At 43.9% G+C, this 16420-nt stretch overlaps 1 protein-coding gene across 7 annotated transcripts in view; it reads left to right on the top strand.

Moving 5' to 3' along the window:
- The window catches only part of MICU1 (mitochondrial calcium uptake 1), a 105798-nt gene that overhangs the window by 87027 nt on the left and 2351 nt on the right, over nt 1–16420 (top strand). For all 7 annotated transcript variants that reach the window (XM_080401659.1, XM_080401665.1, XM_080401662.1 and 4 more), the window contains 3 exons: nt 1977–2114; nt 8065–8173; nt 15960–16049. In XM_080401659.1, coding sequence (XP_080257785.1) covers nt 1977–2114; nt 8065–8173; nt 15960–16049 — 337 coding nt within the window. The remainder of the gene's footprint in view (nt 1–1976; nt 2115–8064; nt 8174–15959; nt 16050–16420) is intronic.

The raw sequence follows: 16420 nt of genomic DNA, 5'->3' as shown, positions 1-16420 counted from the left end.
AGATGCTACCTAAAACTCTGCTAAAACTTGGGATATTTGAAGGCAGTTGGTAGAATAATACTGGTTTGTGACTTCTGGGATGAAATTAGGAATATTATACTAGAAGAAAGCATTGGTGCTGCTTTTGAAACAGTACCGACTGTGAATTTTTCTCCCTTGGGTACTGTAAAATGTAAAAAAGACTACCTCAGCTTTTTAACGAAGAACACATACTTTTCCTCCAAATGAGTTTTCCCTCTCCTTGCCCCAGCACACAAGAAGGGGAGAGGCCGATGTCTTGCATCATGAGTCTGTATCACATGACACTAAAAAGCACCGTCTTTTTCCCAAATACTGTGTGGGTCGCTCAGGTGAAAGTACAAGGTGCTAAGAAGCAGCATTTGTTAGATTGAGAGCTGCCTCCTGCCAGCGTAGTCCATCCAAACCCCTCCAGCCCTGGCACTTCACGCATTTCAAATGCAGTAGGAATCACTTAGTATCCCACTGGGAAAAGCAGCAAAAGTCTGGCTGATATACTAATAATTAAAAAATATTTACCACCAACTTGGCACTAACATGGAAATTGTAATAGCTTGTTTGCAAGCAGCCTGGTTGCTATATAGCATAGCTGAAGACCAGTGTATTAAAAGCATATGTAGCAGCTGTGTCTGGGGCTGTGCCTACACAAGGGTTGAAAGCAAGGCTGGTGGAGCTGCTGGCTTTCATCTCCTCACCTTGATCTCGGTTAGGTGCCTTGCTGGCGCTTGTGTTAGCTGTGTCGTTAAACACAGAAGAGCAGTTGAGGCAGAAATGGTTAACTCACCAAGCAATATCACGGCCAGTCAGTGGTACTACATTGTTCCGTAAGAATTTAAAAATCAGTTTTATTGTTAAATGTAATTTTCTGGCTTGTGATCAGCTGTAGCGTAGGTCATATGTTTTCTGATAAATTTGAAGGAAATCAAATAAGGGGTCCTGAATACTGAGATTTGTGAAACTAGTGTCAGTTGAAATCTAACATTGATGTTTGTAGAGCCACAAAGAGGTGGGGGGAAAAAGGAAAAGGTGAAATCTGCATTATTTAGCTACCACAGATGTGGTGCTCCAACCCAGCATCTTCCCAAACTGGGGAATTGCTCTTGTCTCCTCCCCTGCAGCAAAAGCCGGGAGAACATAAACTAATGCTGGAGAGATGGATTAATGGAGAAAACCCTTCTGTGCCAAAGGTCTTGTGGGAAGTTTTGCAGGGGCCTCACAGCACCATTCATAAGGGTTGCAGACTGGATGGGGCTGAGCATGAGGAGAACTTTCTGGAACTGGGGAAGGTGAGGTATGTCCATGAAGCTTCCCTTGCTGTGACACTGCTGTAGGGCTTGGAGCAGAGAAGAGCTAAAATGAGACTTAGTTTTTGTAAGACTTTTGTTTCCTGGGCTATTAACCATTATGCCCCTTTATAGCAATCATGGAACCACACCTACATGAACTTCTTTTGAAGCACACTCTTGCATATTAGCTCAGTCTCAGACAGATCTTTGATCAATCAGAAAGTCACTTGAGCAGCGGAGTTCTCTGGGTGCTTGTTCAGATCTCCAAGCTGGAAGTGCATGTGAAGAACACCTTAGTACTTCTTGCTTTTCACCCTCTTTGGTGACCTGTGGTCACTAGCTTGGTTTCAAGTTAAGGCAATCGTTCTGTCTTTTCAAGTCCACCTCTACAAATACTGTCCCCCTGCGAGATGAAACTAGGAGGGCAAGATACAAAGATTTTCTCCAGAAGTTGTCCAAGGAATAACATGTAGGGAAAATGTTGACTTCTTCACGGATACAGTCCTGGGGAAAAGCAAATATTCATATGCATTAGGATTTCTTCTTTATGAGTGTTTCCTGCAATGTTCATTTTTTGTTGCGGTGTTTTTCATGCCCTTACCCTGGGTGGAGCTTTCTGCTGCAGTCTTGTTTTCATATACCTTTATATTATTTTTTTTTCTCTGCTTCCAGTTTGAGCGGCACGATCCGGTGGAAGGGCGGATCACGGAGCGGCAGTTCGGCAGCATGCTGCTGGCCTACAGCGGGGTGCAGTCCAAGAAGCTCACCATCATGCTGAAGCAGCTCAAGAAGCACTTCCAAGATGGAGAGGTCAGTGCCAAATTTGGGAAGTTGTGGTGGGGGCAGCCATCCCGCACCGTACTGATAAATGAGTAAGCAATCTCCATCTTCTTAAGAAAAGCATCCACACCTTGTTTAGCAGTGTGGGGAGACACGCTGACTTTGCAGATGATAAATACTTTGCCAGCAGCAGGGAGATGGAAGAGGTGGGAGCGCAGTGGTCAGTGACCAGATCAGGGTGTAGGCTTGTCCCTGTTAAAATGGATGCTGTAACTTTCAAAATTTAAATTTGCTGAACAGCACCCTGGGTCTGGAGCCAGAATAAACACTGAAGAGCAATTCTTAGCTACTGGCTCAACCTTGGATTAATTAGCTGCTGTGAGCGGGCAGTTTATTATTTAGTCATTAACTTACATGAAAAATTATTTGAATTACTTATGATTTAGAGAGGAATAAGGTTGAAGATCCTATACTCATTAATTTAGTCTTGGAATAAGGCATCCAGACCGAAAGCATGTGCTTTATCAGGTAAGGCAAGTATGGGCTGCTAAATTACTTCAGTATTAGAATTTCACGTCTGCTCCTATGAAGATGGATTGTTCTTTTATTAACTGTTTTATTAATAGGTTATAAACAAGGGATTCATCAAAAGGAGAATGGATGGAAAGCCTTTGGCTACATATCGGGTCAGTCTGACTGTTTTAGAGCTGCTTCCTTGTGACATCAGAACTGGCATTCACTTCTTAACTGGTTTAGATGCAAGGTGTGTTACAAAACACAAGTGTTGGCCAGCAATTCATTCTTTTTTGTCCCTTTTTGGTGCCTTGACTGGACTCCGGTGGTGTGCAGGAATCCTTAGTTCATGTAAAGCCACTCCAGTGAATTTTTCCTTCTGTTTTCTCTATCTTTCACTGATGCTGGAGAATTTGGGTGTACTGAAGCAGCAGGGCACGGAGGCTAATAGTCTGTATTAACTGCAAATAATGCCAAAATGTGAAAAATTGCAGGGAACCATAAATGAGCGAAAAGGCCATGCTCAGCGTGGCGTTCCTGCCGGAGGACCCACAGTACCTGCATCTTCTCCTGGCCCTGGGCTTACAGAAAGAGCTTTTTTTTGCAGATGGTCTCATGTTTTGTAGGAAAATAGGTTCAGTGTTTAATACGCTGCTGTCAATAGATGGTGTCAACATGTCATTGGATCTGAGACGCATTGTGTGTTAATATTTGGAAATCTCACTTCTCAAGCTCTTTGTCGCCAGCTTAAATGAGACTTGATATTTCCAAGGTTGTGTCCGTTTATTTGATCTTTGAATAAGACACTGCAGATTTGGCTTTTCCAATACTTCTGCTCCCTTCAAGTTTTAACAGGAATCACTTGATTTCTTGTGGAAAAAATACTTAGCTGTGATGTGTGTCTAACAGAAAATAAGAGCTCTTTCTTGTTAATGTTCCCAAACTGTAAATTCTTTTGCTGTGATTTGGGTTTTTTAAAATATATATATATGTATACATATGCACATGTGTGTATATATTATTGAACAGTAGCTGGGTATATGAGAAATTAGGAAGAGGGTGCTATTTTGGAAGGTTTCTTAGAGCAGATGTTTTCTTCCTTTCATGTGTAAGCCAAGACACTGACATCTGTGGCACAGGAAGAACTTTTTGTTTTTACCTTATTCCTCATCTGCAAATCAGCCAAATTTTATTTCTATTTGAAAATATCCGGATTCGGAGCAAGTCTTTTTCTTTATTTATTTCAGGGAGCAAAACTGGGGATTAGGACAAAAAAATTACATTTGCAAGAAACAGGTGGAAAAAACATGATTCCTTAGACTGGGGAGAATGAAACAGCCAAAATCCTAAAACGAGACGGCCTCCGTGATAAGAAGTACAAGATATTTAGTGCTTTAAGGAGATTTAAAGGATGCAAGAAGCGCCAGCCACTTTGCACTGGAGGCAGATAAGCCTTTTACTGCAACCAGGGCAGCTCAAAGTCAATGCTTATGCAGAGCTAGAGAAATCAGGCACCAAAATCCTCCACTTCAGCAGATTTTGTCTCATAGAGAATCCAGGCTGGTGCCTAACTTTGCCATGTCTTTTATATAAGAGAAACTTTTCTGGAAAGTTTGTGGGGTTCTTTTTTCCCCAGGGGTATTTTAGAAAACCATATCCTTGCAGATTTGTGTGCAGCACACTGTATCGAAGTACACTTATGTACTTCTATTGGATCACCTTGGGGATCATCACAGTGGTTTTACATAGCTTAAATTTCCCCATCTCTTTAGGAACAGGACTGCCATGACCAGAATCATGTTAACCACCTTTTGAGCTTTCCAGATAACGTGTTCAGGGGTGTGCTTGCAAAATTTTCTTTGTAAATGAATGGTGGAGTGGTAACCCAGAGAGCATTCTCCCGCTTGAGACTGCAGAAGCTCAACACTGGTGTTGCTTCTTCCTCTGTGTTTGTAGCCCAGACATCTGCAGAGCAAGCTGCTGCTTTGGTCAGGCTCTGCTTTACTCCCATTGTGTAAAAAAAGGGAGTGGAGCCAGTGCTATCCACTGCTCTCCCTTTGGCTCCCAGACCTCAAAGAGACGTTAAAGCCACCCAGCTACTTCATTTATCCTGCAATACTCTCCAGTCACTGAACTCTGTGTAGGTCAGAGAGGTTTATGATGCAAGCTTGTTTTGCAGGATTAATTTTCCCCCAAATCCTTTCTTTTGACGCTTCACTAGACTACCTCTATAGCTGTGTAGTATCATTACCTGTACAGTTTACTAACCTGCTGTAACTCCTCTCCATGCCAAAGGCATTAGGGGCTTTGACTTGCTATTGCTTTCCAAAGAAAGTGGGAGTAAGATGATTTTAGTAGTGTGATGCTGGGAAAGGAATGGCAGTAATTGTACCAAACCTGCCTGGCAAGCTTTACCTTGGAAATGCAATTTATCAAAATGTTAAAGGTTTTAATCTAACCTTTAGTCATTTTCCAGCATCATTATTCTACGTTCCTGCTTTTGGGAATGGCATGTTTTCTTGCATTAATTGATAATCTGCTTTTATTTTTATTTTTCTTGAGGACAAATCCCATCTTACCCTGGATATGTGCACTCCTCTGCATATTCAGTGCATCTGCCACACTCTACTTTGGTTAGAATTGTTCATGATTCCCCTCAACTCAAGCTACACTTACACAGCTGCTTTTCTCCTAGTAAAAAGGACTTGAGTCATCAGTAGCACTTACAAGAAAGGTATTGGTTTATGTCTCCCTAACTGATAGAAAACTAAGCTGACTCTTCAGAAACTAGTGATTCAGGTCGTCATCTACACATGCTTTGGGGCTGCATGATGGGGCTGTTGAGATGGCAGAGGGTGCAAGGGAGATGTAATGGTCCCTGGGTGAACAGTCCTAACTTTTGCAGAAGGTGTCTGAGCTGTTGTAAAATGCATGTTGTAAGCAGATACACATTTCTGGAGTCTGCCTGCCTATGTATCGCTAGTATTACTTAAATGATGAAAGGATTCAGGCTTACGAATCAACAGCTAGACCTACAAATGCCTTGAAAGAAGTGATCATCCAGATCCCATAATTGCTATCCTAGTGCCCCCCAGATACGCAATTTCTTGTGATTCCAAATTAACACAAGCCTCTGTCATATAATGGAAACTTCTATTGGTCTTTCATGGAAACATGAACAACTTAGGAAGAGCTGAGCTGACAAACTTATTGATGGGGAGTAGATAAATTCCCATACACGGATTTCTGACTGATGAAGGTCATCATACATCTGTTGACTTGTCAGTGAAAGCCTGAGACTGTCTCAGTCTCTGATTTTATTTTTGTTTTAGCAGCTGGAAAGGAGTTAGTGCTGATGCCAGCCTCAACTATAGGATTCATCAATAAAATACTAGATTTCATGATGCTGATGGCATTTTTGCTGCAGAGGGTCAGTATCTGTCCACATGCAATAGCAACTGCACTATTGGTACTAAACAAGGGGCCCGCAATGCTGTTTGGCCTTAATATCTGCCATTTTGTGGTGGAAGATTCCAGGAAAATACAAAGTTTAGGGCTCTTTGCTTAGAATAGCTGCTGAGATGACTTGCAGCTACTACTACAAACCTCAGATGTCCCAAACAGAGCAGGTAAATCACAGCACAGTGTCATCTGCTGGCCTGAAAGTACACATACCCATTCTTAGTGCTCCGCTCCCAGGCAGGAGCCTGTTCATGAGGAAATGTGTAGCAGGGAGGTGTCTGGGTGGGCATCTGAATTGCAAGGATATTTTCTCTTGTAGATCCATTGTAAAAACCAGAGGAATCTGCAGTACTTCCTGCAGAAGTACCTGATTTACTTGATTTTTTTTTTTTTTTATGCTAGGATAGTATTTTATATAATTCTGCCATACATCTTTTAGCATGCCGCTTGGGAAGCAGAGCAGGTATACATTTAGGAAAGCTTCCTGTACAGTAACTGGGGATTTTTTCATATTCTTTGTCCATGTGTGCATTTTGCTGTCTCATTCTTTTTGGTCTGCATCCTTGAAATCTGGGCTGACAAGGCCTGCTGTTGCATTTGTCAGTGTGCACGCTGTGCAACGTACATCAGTGGTGCATTGCCACATATTCAGTTATAGCAAAGATAGGAACAAACTGCAAATGTTCTTTAATTTTTCTGCTTACAGTTCTAGAGGTACCATGTCTGTATGAGAAGATTGTAAAAAATGTGCTTTTTTTTGCAAAAAAAGATAGGTGGCTGTTCCTTGATTAGAAGTTGTTGGGAAGACTTTGAGCAGGTTTACAACAGATTGTATACATTTGTATTTGACAGTACCCACTGAATGTGTGCTCTTCCATCAAACCATAAAACCGCCCTGTGTTATGCAGATGGGATTTTTAGTATCTTGCTGTATCAGTCTATCATGCTAGACAGGACAGGGGGAGCCTGAACCTGAACTCCTCTTGACAAGCTGATTTATCTCTTCCAGAGAGGAAGGCTGAGTGGTTATTACCATAGTACTGATTTACCTCTGTTGCTGGGCCATGGCTGTGGTGAGGGAGTTTGGAGGCTGCAGCTCTTGTCCCAGCAGTGATGCAGTTGTGCTGGCGCTAAACGGGTCGATAAAACTGGATGTTGTGTTGTGTAGTGGAACTGGGTGCAGGTCCCAGAGCTTCACTCGCTGGCAGTTGCTCTCCCAGTGTGCTCCCTCCTCACCGGTCAGATCAGTGCAGAGAGGAGTGTCTCTCTTATCCCCTGCCTACCCGTTGGCTGTGCTAGGATGCAGCGATGCCAGTGCTGGCAGATCTCAGGATGCCTTTCTGTGGCTGTAGGCACTCACCCAGTGCACACTCACCCGTCCCAGGGTGAGTCGAGCCCCAGGCAACTGTGCCGGTAAGTAGAGCAGGCAGCAATGCAGCCCCGCAGCCATCCTGCCACCAGCAGCAAAGCTAACTGGGGCACTCTATACGTGCTGTGGTTTGCAATGTCACCTTCTGCAACACTGAGTAAGACGTGGATCCCTCCAGGGATCTCTGAATCTCTTGGGAGAGACTTTGCAGCACGTGAACTACTTTGTTATTGTTGTTGCAAGTGTGCAGGCTTAAAAACAATACATTAATGAACCTGCTTCCAGCTGTCTCCTGCATCCCAGCCACAGGCTTGTGGTATGTCTGCGCTTTTGGGCAAGAGCTGGCTGTGGAGCAAGAGCCAGAAAAACGCTTTTTGGTCTTGGCCGCTGCTGACTGTACACAAGGAAGTCCCTTCCCCTTGCACGACTGTTGGGGCCAGAAGGGGAGCAGAGATGGATAAACAGAAGCATGGGTCGCAAACCGTATCTTCAGGTGCCAAGGCAGGAGTGTCTTGAGTGTGCAGATGATTTCCCCTGTGGCTGCAACTTGGGCCGATAAGTCACTTTGTCATATGTAATCCAGGTAGTGTCACAATCTCCTTTTCCCATCACTGTAAGACCCTTTCTTTGTCCTAGGGGCTGACATTTGAGGAGGTGGAGAGCTTCTTCACTTTTCTGAAGAACATAAATGATGTGGACACGGCTTTGAGCTTCTACCACATGGCAGGAGCTTCGCTTGATAAAGGTGAGATGGACTTAAAACTTGTGAGATGGACGGGTGCTGAAAGCTTGAGGGAGCATGAGTCATGCTGTGTCCTTGGAGTTGGGAAGATGTTGAACGAGCCCAGGCTGACAGGTTAAAATGTACCAAGATCAAAGTTCCTCTCTGTAACGAGAGGTTTGACTTGCTACATTCACGGATAAAGAGGGATTTCAGGTTTTAAACTTTCACAGTTTTAGATATACAGGGAAAAAAAGGCTGAAAGGTATAGCTTGAATAGATTAGGAAGCAGTGATTTCATGGTGACCGATTAGTAAGCAGTGATACTATCGTGGTATCTTCAGCAGGACCAATCAGGCCTGATACATGCAGAGGCAAGATGACCTAGTGAGTCTGGTACCAGATCCTGGCCATGGCAATGTTTCTTCTTCATCCCCGTTTTCTCAAGTGAAGCTTTTTCTCCTTTTACAAAGTACTTGAAAAATTGTTGACAAAGACAGGCAGTATTATAAGAAGTATTCTTGCAAACTCTATCTTCTGTAGAAGTCTCCGTGATCGACACAGCAGAGGCAGTAACCGGCAGCGGAGCTGGTGTTAGGAACTGTTCAGCCTTTGCTTTGTTTCAGCTTTGCTTAAAAGTAAAAGACTTTGCCTAGAAATAAGAGCTGTATGGCCAGCTGCTGCATTTGTGATCTGAAATCCAGTTAATGGCAGGCACCCTTGGAGCTGGAGGGAAGGAGCGGCGGGAGCACTGGAACCCCACTAAGGTGCCAGACTGAGCATTAAAGTCTGCCCAGAGCAGGCTCTCATCAGATAACCCACAGTCCAGGCGCTGCACGTGCTGGAGTAGGTGACTGAATAAACCTCAGAGATGGTGTGTCCTGGGGAGCTTGGTGATAGTCATAATCCATATCCTCCTTCATCTCATTGTGTGTTTCATTTTCTGAGCTAATCCCTATCAGGCAGGTATGTTCTCAGATCTGACACAACGTTCTTCTAAAATAATGAGAAAACAAAACAAAACCACCCGTACATTTTAAAAAAGTCCAACTCTCTACTGCCAGGATCTGTCAGAAGTGTGTGGGTTTTGTTTCTAGATCTTTTTTTGAGAGTTGTTTTTTTAAAATACTCAGACTAGGAACTTAAAAAAAAACAACCTGGCAAACTCATTAAAAGTTTTTTAGGCTAGGTGGAAACTCTTGTCTACTAGGAAGTTAAAGCTGATATATTTAGGCAGATGCAAAATAAAAAGTTTCTGAAGTAAGCTGTTCTTCCAACCACTGCTGTTGTGGGAATATTAAGACATTCATAGTTTTTTGGGCAGTGGAATTACAGAAGGGAGTCAAATGTGTCGCATCTCTTCTTGTGTGTGTCAGCAGCCCTTTTCGTCTTTGATTGTTTGGGGGAAATCATCTATACTCTTTGTTTTAGATCACTGTTATCTTAAGACTTAAAAGAAGGCAATATGATTTTCTCTCATTTAAAAGTAAAAATATGAAGCATGGATGTGCTGCTGCTGCACAGCCCTTTCTGCAGCATCCCACAAGGAGATAATACTCCAGCAAATCCAATTTACTTGGTGTCTACAGTAAATTAGCAATTGCCCAGTCATGGAATATGCATTTGTGGAGTATTTAGGTCCACATGCAGTTGGTAAATCAGTGTGATTGCTGTTTAATTATGTGCAATTAATGAGCTTGTGTTGAAGCCCCAGCCATTGAGCTGGGATTATTTGGCTGGAGTAAGTAAACCTTGGGGAGGGTTGGTGGTGTGCGGGACATGGCTTCAAACCGCTTGCGGGCTCGCCTGTCCCCAGACACCCATCCCTGGGGCCTGCAGGGTCCTGGCTGTTGGGAGACATTTCTTCGGGCTTGGGCAGAAGAGGAGGGTTATTCTGCAAAGCCCTCTTCATGTGTGTCTGGTAGCTGACACAAATTACCCCTTGCACCCTTCTGTGCTGCTCAACCCAGAGATGCTCTGGGCAGGAGGCATGAAGAGAGCATTTTGCTGTGGTCCCGACGAAGGTGCAAAGCGAACTACAGTGATACACCTGGGTTTTGCAGCAGGGATCTGTGTGCTCCCATGCCTGAATTGTCTATGCATTACCCACTTCCATATGTGTGCACTCAGTCTGGATATTGCAGCCACAAATCAAATAAGCAGTAAATGGAGTGTACTCTTCCAAAAGTCAACCTTTCACAAGGTTGCTTGTTAAAAACCAACTACTCATCATACGGGGAGAAGGAAGAGGATAGTTAGTATATAAAATAAATTACTGCTAACCTAATGCAGCAAACGTTATTATAATTTTAGAAGGTCTGTTTAAAATCTAAGAGGAAAAAAAATGGATGGCATCAAACAGCCGTAGCTTGACAAGCTGTTTTCAGTGTTGAATTAAAGTCCTCTCTTCTTCTAAAAAGGATCATAAACCTCTATTTTAATGACCCATAGAATAACACATGTATTATTTGTTAGTCCATCTTTCATTTTACCAGAAACATAATAGCCATCATTCTCTTAAATCATAAGGATTGCTTAGAAAACTTTCCCAGCGTGGGCTTACAGCTGGCAGCAGGACAGGAGCCGAATTCGTCACTTATTCCCCTTTCGAGGCAAGAGTGTGAGTTGCACTTTTTTTTGGCACTGTCTGCAGCCAGACTTTCCAAGCAGCTGTGCTGCTGGCTCCAGCAGAGAGCCGCGCTATAACTCCTTTGTGTTTTAGGGCAAGACACAGATGTGCTTTGCCTAGAGATGGGCCAAAGCGAGGGGAGGCGGCTGAGCCCACTGCTTGCTCCAGTGGCTCAGCCAGTTCAAAGCAGGGCTGGAGCCCAGGAGGGGTTAATGGAAGATCATTTTATTTGAAGTATGGAGCTTGAAGTGGCTGCAAACTTGACAGGGAATTTGGAAGGAGGTAGAGAAGAGTTTTGAGTGCAGCATGTTTTTGTCATTCCGTTGCTGCTTGCTTTAATCTGCCTTCAGAGCTGGATGAAAGAAATCAGTCCCCCATGAAGGTGCAGCTCAGCTCGCTCCTCTGGAGTAATGGCACGTAGTGAGCGCTGGTGGTTGGGTGGGCAGGACTTCTGTGGCATGGGTGAGGTTGGCAGGGATGTCTAGAGACCCTCTAGTCCAACAGGGTCACCTACAGCAGCTCACTCAGGGCCACCTACAGTCAGGTTTTGGGTATCTCCAAGGATGGAGATGCCATCGCCTCTCTGGACATACAAGAAAGCCTGGATGAGTATTTGCAGTAATTTGTGAGAAAGAGAAGAATCAAACAATGAAATGTGGTGTCCTGCAGAGGCAAGCCATGGTCACAGGTTGTCACCTTTTCCCTCACACCAGTGTGCTGGGTGTGTGTGTGTGTGTGTGTGTGTGTTTATGTCCTGATGGACAGGGACCATGGAAATGCTTGGCACACTGTCCCCAAGCATGAAGGGTCTGGAGCTCGCCTGCCCTTTGGCTTTAGTACACGCACAGTTATGGTGCAGTGTTTGCTGAGTGCTGATGCAACGAGTTGTTGGGCAAAGCTCCATCACAACAGAGGATGCACGTCCACAAGGCTTTAATAAATCAGGTTGGTAACCCTGAGGACAAGCTTTGCATAGATCAACAGCCCCTGGAAGACACTGAATACCTTTCAGTTTAGAAACCATTTTCTGTGTTGGATTCTCCTTTCTTTACTTATTTATGACTGTGAATGTTACATAAACAGTGCATCAGCTCAGCCTTTGGTCTGGTAACTCCGCTTTTTTCCAAGAAGCGTGATCTCCATGACTTTCCGTCATGCTCCCTTTCATGTCAAAACAGTTTCTGCTCAGCTGCAGGGCTGCAGCCTCACATTTTGAGAAGAATAAATGTGTTGTGCCACAGGATTGCATAGGGTTTGTACATCTCTCTTATGGATGGATATTCTGGTACGTACAGATGAATTGATTTGAAAAAAGTTCGACTCTTTCTAGCTATATTGTCAATTATGGCATCCAGCATTTCCAGCTGGGATGCTTAAAATGAAATGTGCATATCAGTGTGAGACCCTACATAGCCTGGTTTCTGGGAGCCTAAAATATACGTGTCCTGCCTCTGCAGCGTGGAACTGCCTAGGGCAGAGAGCCCTGCTCCTGTCACCCTGGGTGCTGTTAAAAAGGAAAAGAAAGCAGCAGCCCAGCTGCCCATTAGTTTGGAAAAATGTGTGATTAATCTCAAGATGGAGGAAAAAAAGTGAGGTTTGCTATCTGGCTAGGCTCTCAGCCATAGAAAAGCCCTGTTTGTAAGCATTTGGTGAGGCATTACTCACAGTGCAGTTCTGGGAATTGGAGTGGGGAAAAAAAAAAAGATGAGTGGGAAAAAAAAAGATAACTGTGTTGGACACTAAACTTGCATAAAGAAACTCAGATGGCTCAGTAGAGGAACCAGTGGTAGACACTAGAAATTTTAAAAGCCACATGGCTCTTCAAGATAGAACTGTGTAACTGTTTTTCGGTGGTATAAAATCTAGGAGACTTTCCCATGTAGAGATGGATGCAGCCATCCCAAATGCCCAAATCTGAACAAGCTTTGTTTTAGGAGATGTTTCGCTGACAGCACCTATTTCGTTTCGCAAAACAGTAAAGAAATTATGGTGAGAGGTTTACTTCAATATTTAGCTGCCTCACTGAGATACCTTGCAGCCTGGAGTGTGTGCATCAAAGTGGAAAGCAGAGACACTTTCCCCTTCCTTATGACTCCTTAAAAATCAACAAAATCATTACCGAGCACAGCACAGTCATGCAGCTCCTGTGAAATAACATTTTGCAGAATTTTTGCATTGAGCAAGAACAATGTGATGGAGGTGACACATACACAGTGGGATTAATAAAGAGAGGAAGAAGTAACTGGTGGCTACAAATTACAGCTGGTAAAACCGGCCATGAAAAATAAATAAGCACATGTCAAAGAGGAGGGAAGGATCAGGTGACACCCTGTAGAGATGGAAGGAGGGGGTGAAAACATAACTTTATAATTGAAGACATAATTCTTTTTTTTTTTCCCCTTCAAGACTACAGCAAATAACTTCTTCAGTAGGGTGTACCCGAGAGGAGAGGATGGTGTCAAAGCTTGGTTGAACACCTTGAAAGAAGATTTACGTTTAAGAGGAGTTAAATGAAATTTGTTGTTGCTGTCTGAGGAAATACAGATTTGCTTTTGCTTTCTGAAGATGTGGGTCTTGGGTAAGAGGTGGCTTACAGCACTTAAAACCTCTGCTGTTGCCAAAGTTGAGGTGTTTTAAAGTGTCTCCCCAGCAAAAGAACTTTCTGGGGAAAAAATAAACTGAGAAATAAGTCTAGATAAACTCTTTTCTTTTACCTAAACCTCTTATTTTCCCTTGAACTTTACATGTTACTGAAGTCCCCCAGCAGTGCATGTGGCGGGTAGGAGTTACAGCACATATTTTGCAGCTGGCTGGAGCCAGTAGTGTATTTAGGGAACAAGCATTGCTTAATTGGGGAGGGGAAAGGCACCTTTTACAAAGGCATATGTAAAATCCAGAGGCAGGGCATGTATCTTGGTAAAAAGGATTATGCCATCCACCATTTGGCTCCGGTGTTCATGGCGTTTGATCAAAGAGGACCTATAAATACTTCATTATACGTGTGCAATCTATAGTTGCCCTCTCTGGTTTGGGATATGTGTGATGCTGGCCATCCATCCCTCCCTCTTGGATCCAATGGAGAAAGCTGAAGGCAGCTTTGTCATTGAATTTGTTGGTGTTTGATGTCAGTGTAAGCTAATTAAATGGTACACTGTTAAAGCCCTTTTTGGTGGGCTGCTGCCATCTAATGTATCCGCTCGCTTGTGTTGCAGTTCATTCATTCAGTTGTGTTGCATTTTGCTGGCTAATTTGTGCATATTAAGAAGAGGAGAGATGAAAAGAAAGGGATGCAGGGACGTGGTGGCTGTCCCTGCACTTAAAACATTAATTCCCTTGTCTTCTTTGCTAACTAGGTTTTCTTGAGAGCTGTGCCACATGCATGATGCAGTATATTCTGCAGCCTGGTTGATGTGGGTGGGCTGGGAGAGACAGCAGTCTCCCCACAACTCAGCTGGCAAGATTCGGGAACAAAATTAATTCACGTTTTCTTTAATGATTACATTGCCTCTGCTGCCCCCAAAGCAGGCTCTGGCTGCCAGCAGGACACGCACAGGAGCAGTGGCCATATCCTGACTTACAGTGACAGAACTAAAATACAGAGTAGACTGCAGACCAGAGCTATCTGTCATGTAGGAGAGGATTTTAATTCAAAATGAATAATTACAGGCAAACAGCAGGTGCCTACTTGAGGTTATATATATTTTAATCAACCTTTTGTTTAATTTCAGTTTTCTCCTGCATTATTTAGTAAAAGGAGGGATTTTATAGGGGGAAAAGACCTAATGATCGCTGTGGATTCCTCCTCAGAAACACCAAACCTCACTCAGAGGAGCAGAAATGGGATGGAGGAAACCAATAGTCTTGAACATTCATGGGGGGAAAAAATAATCCCGTTAGAAACACTTTATGTGGTTTCTAATAAATCCAATTACAGTATAGATAGGTGCTTATTTTTTCCTTTCTGACATGCAACCCTTTGAAATTTCTGAAGGGCCAATAGCTCTGCAAAAGGACTAGAGTGCATGAACCCAGAAGGATGAAAGCAGAGCTTTTTTTTTTTTTGGTTTCAATCTGATTGTGTCACACCACTTCCCTCTTTTGCCTTGCCAACTCCACAGCTAAATGTTCATCCCAGTTGCTGTGGGCTCGCTGCCGCGCTGCAGTGTCTTCAGACAAGGTTTCCTTGGGTCAGGCTTTGTAGGGAAGTGATTGAACTTAAATTATGCTCGCATTCATGCAAAACCCTTACGTTTTATTGAGTATCTGGAAGAGAACAGGGTGTTTCAACCCTGACAAATGGTGACAACTCAGCTGCTCTTATCTCCCCTCATTCCTTCAGTTTGCAATAGTCAAAGGGAGACCAGAGAGCAGCCAGATGCACACAAATACATATAGGGGAAAGAGCTAAACCAGCCCCAGTGAGGTGGGGCGTGTTTCCCCTTATGCAGCAAACTCTACTGCATAACCCTGCCAGTTTGATAGCTCCGTGGATGGCTCTTTAGTTCTAGAGGCATGAGTAAAACTACAGTACCACTTCTTTACTGATGGGCTCAGCTGCCAGTCTGGGGGCAGGGGAGTTGGGGGGCAAGTAAAATAATTCATTACAACTCTTTATTTTATTGCAAGATTAATCTTGTCTGCTGGCTGCAAAGCCTGTTGCAGGGAGAGTGGATGGGTTTGTTCTGCAATTGTTGGCCCTGGGTTGCTTAACAGGAAAACTGGCCGGTTTCATTCCCGGCCTGTTGGAATAGTTGGTTCAGAGCATTATCTTTGCAACACGGTCGGAAGGAGCTGCCTTGTTGATCAAACCTGCCAGGAGAGGTTTTCCACCTTGTGTTTGCTGTAGTGCTGACACTTCTGATTTTGTAACCAAAGGGGGAGAAAAAAAACATGTCAACTCAGTGTTTTAAAGTTTATTTTGAACACACAGGTATCAGAACACGGGTGCTCACCAGCAGCCTTGCCACACCCCATGTGGTGTTGCAGTAGGAAGGCAAAGGCTTTGAGGAGCCTGGTTTGGGGGCATGTATTGAATGAGCTAGGGATGAAACTTATTTCAAGCCTCTTTGAGGCGGTCTTCTGGGGAGGAGAAAAGTCTTCCGCTCCTCTGCCTGCATTTGGTGCAGTTGGCAGATCGCCATCATGACACCTTGCTAACCTTGTGCCCTTCCTCTGTTGCAGTGACAATGCAGCAGGTGGCCAGGACAGTGGCCAAGGTGGAGCTCTCCGACCACGTGTGTGACGTGGTGTTTGCACTCTTCGACTGTGATGGTGAGTGACCCCAACCTCTTGGCCAGGCTAGGCAGGATTTGATCCAGGGGGAGGAAATACAGGGGGGAAATGCCAACCAGGAAAGACTGACATGGCTGTGGCTCATCTGATCTTTGACCATGGATTTGTACTGATGCTCCTGCCTTCCTAGGAAAGGTATCTGATGGTTCCCAGCTTCCAAGATGTTGATCTTAAAGCACTGGATGCAAGCATTTGGCATGCACAGCTTCTTTTTTTCTCCCACAAAACTCTTTATTTTGTTTAATGAAATCAGCTATTATGCTCCAGTGTTGGAAATGAGCTTGTCTGGTACTTTTCCTCCAGCGTCTGGACAAATATCAGCTTAATTAGCGGCAGCTCTGTACCCTGCT

Source organism: Falco punctatus (genome assembly GCF_963210335.1).
Source record: "Falco punctatus genome assembly, chromosome: 9".
Classification (NCBI taxonomy): domain Eukaryota; kingdom Metazoa; phylum Chordata; class Aves; order Falconiformes; family Falconidae; genus Falco; species Falco punctatus.
Note: the sequence above shows the minus strand (reverse complement) of the source record. Positions and strands in the feature narration are given on the sequence as shown.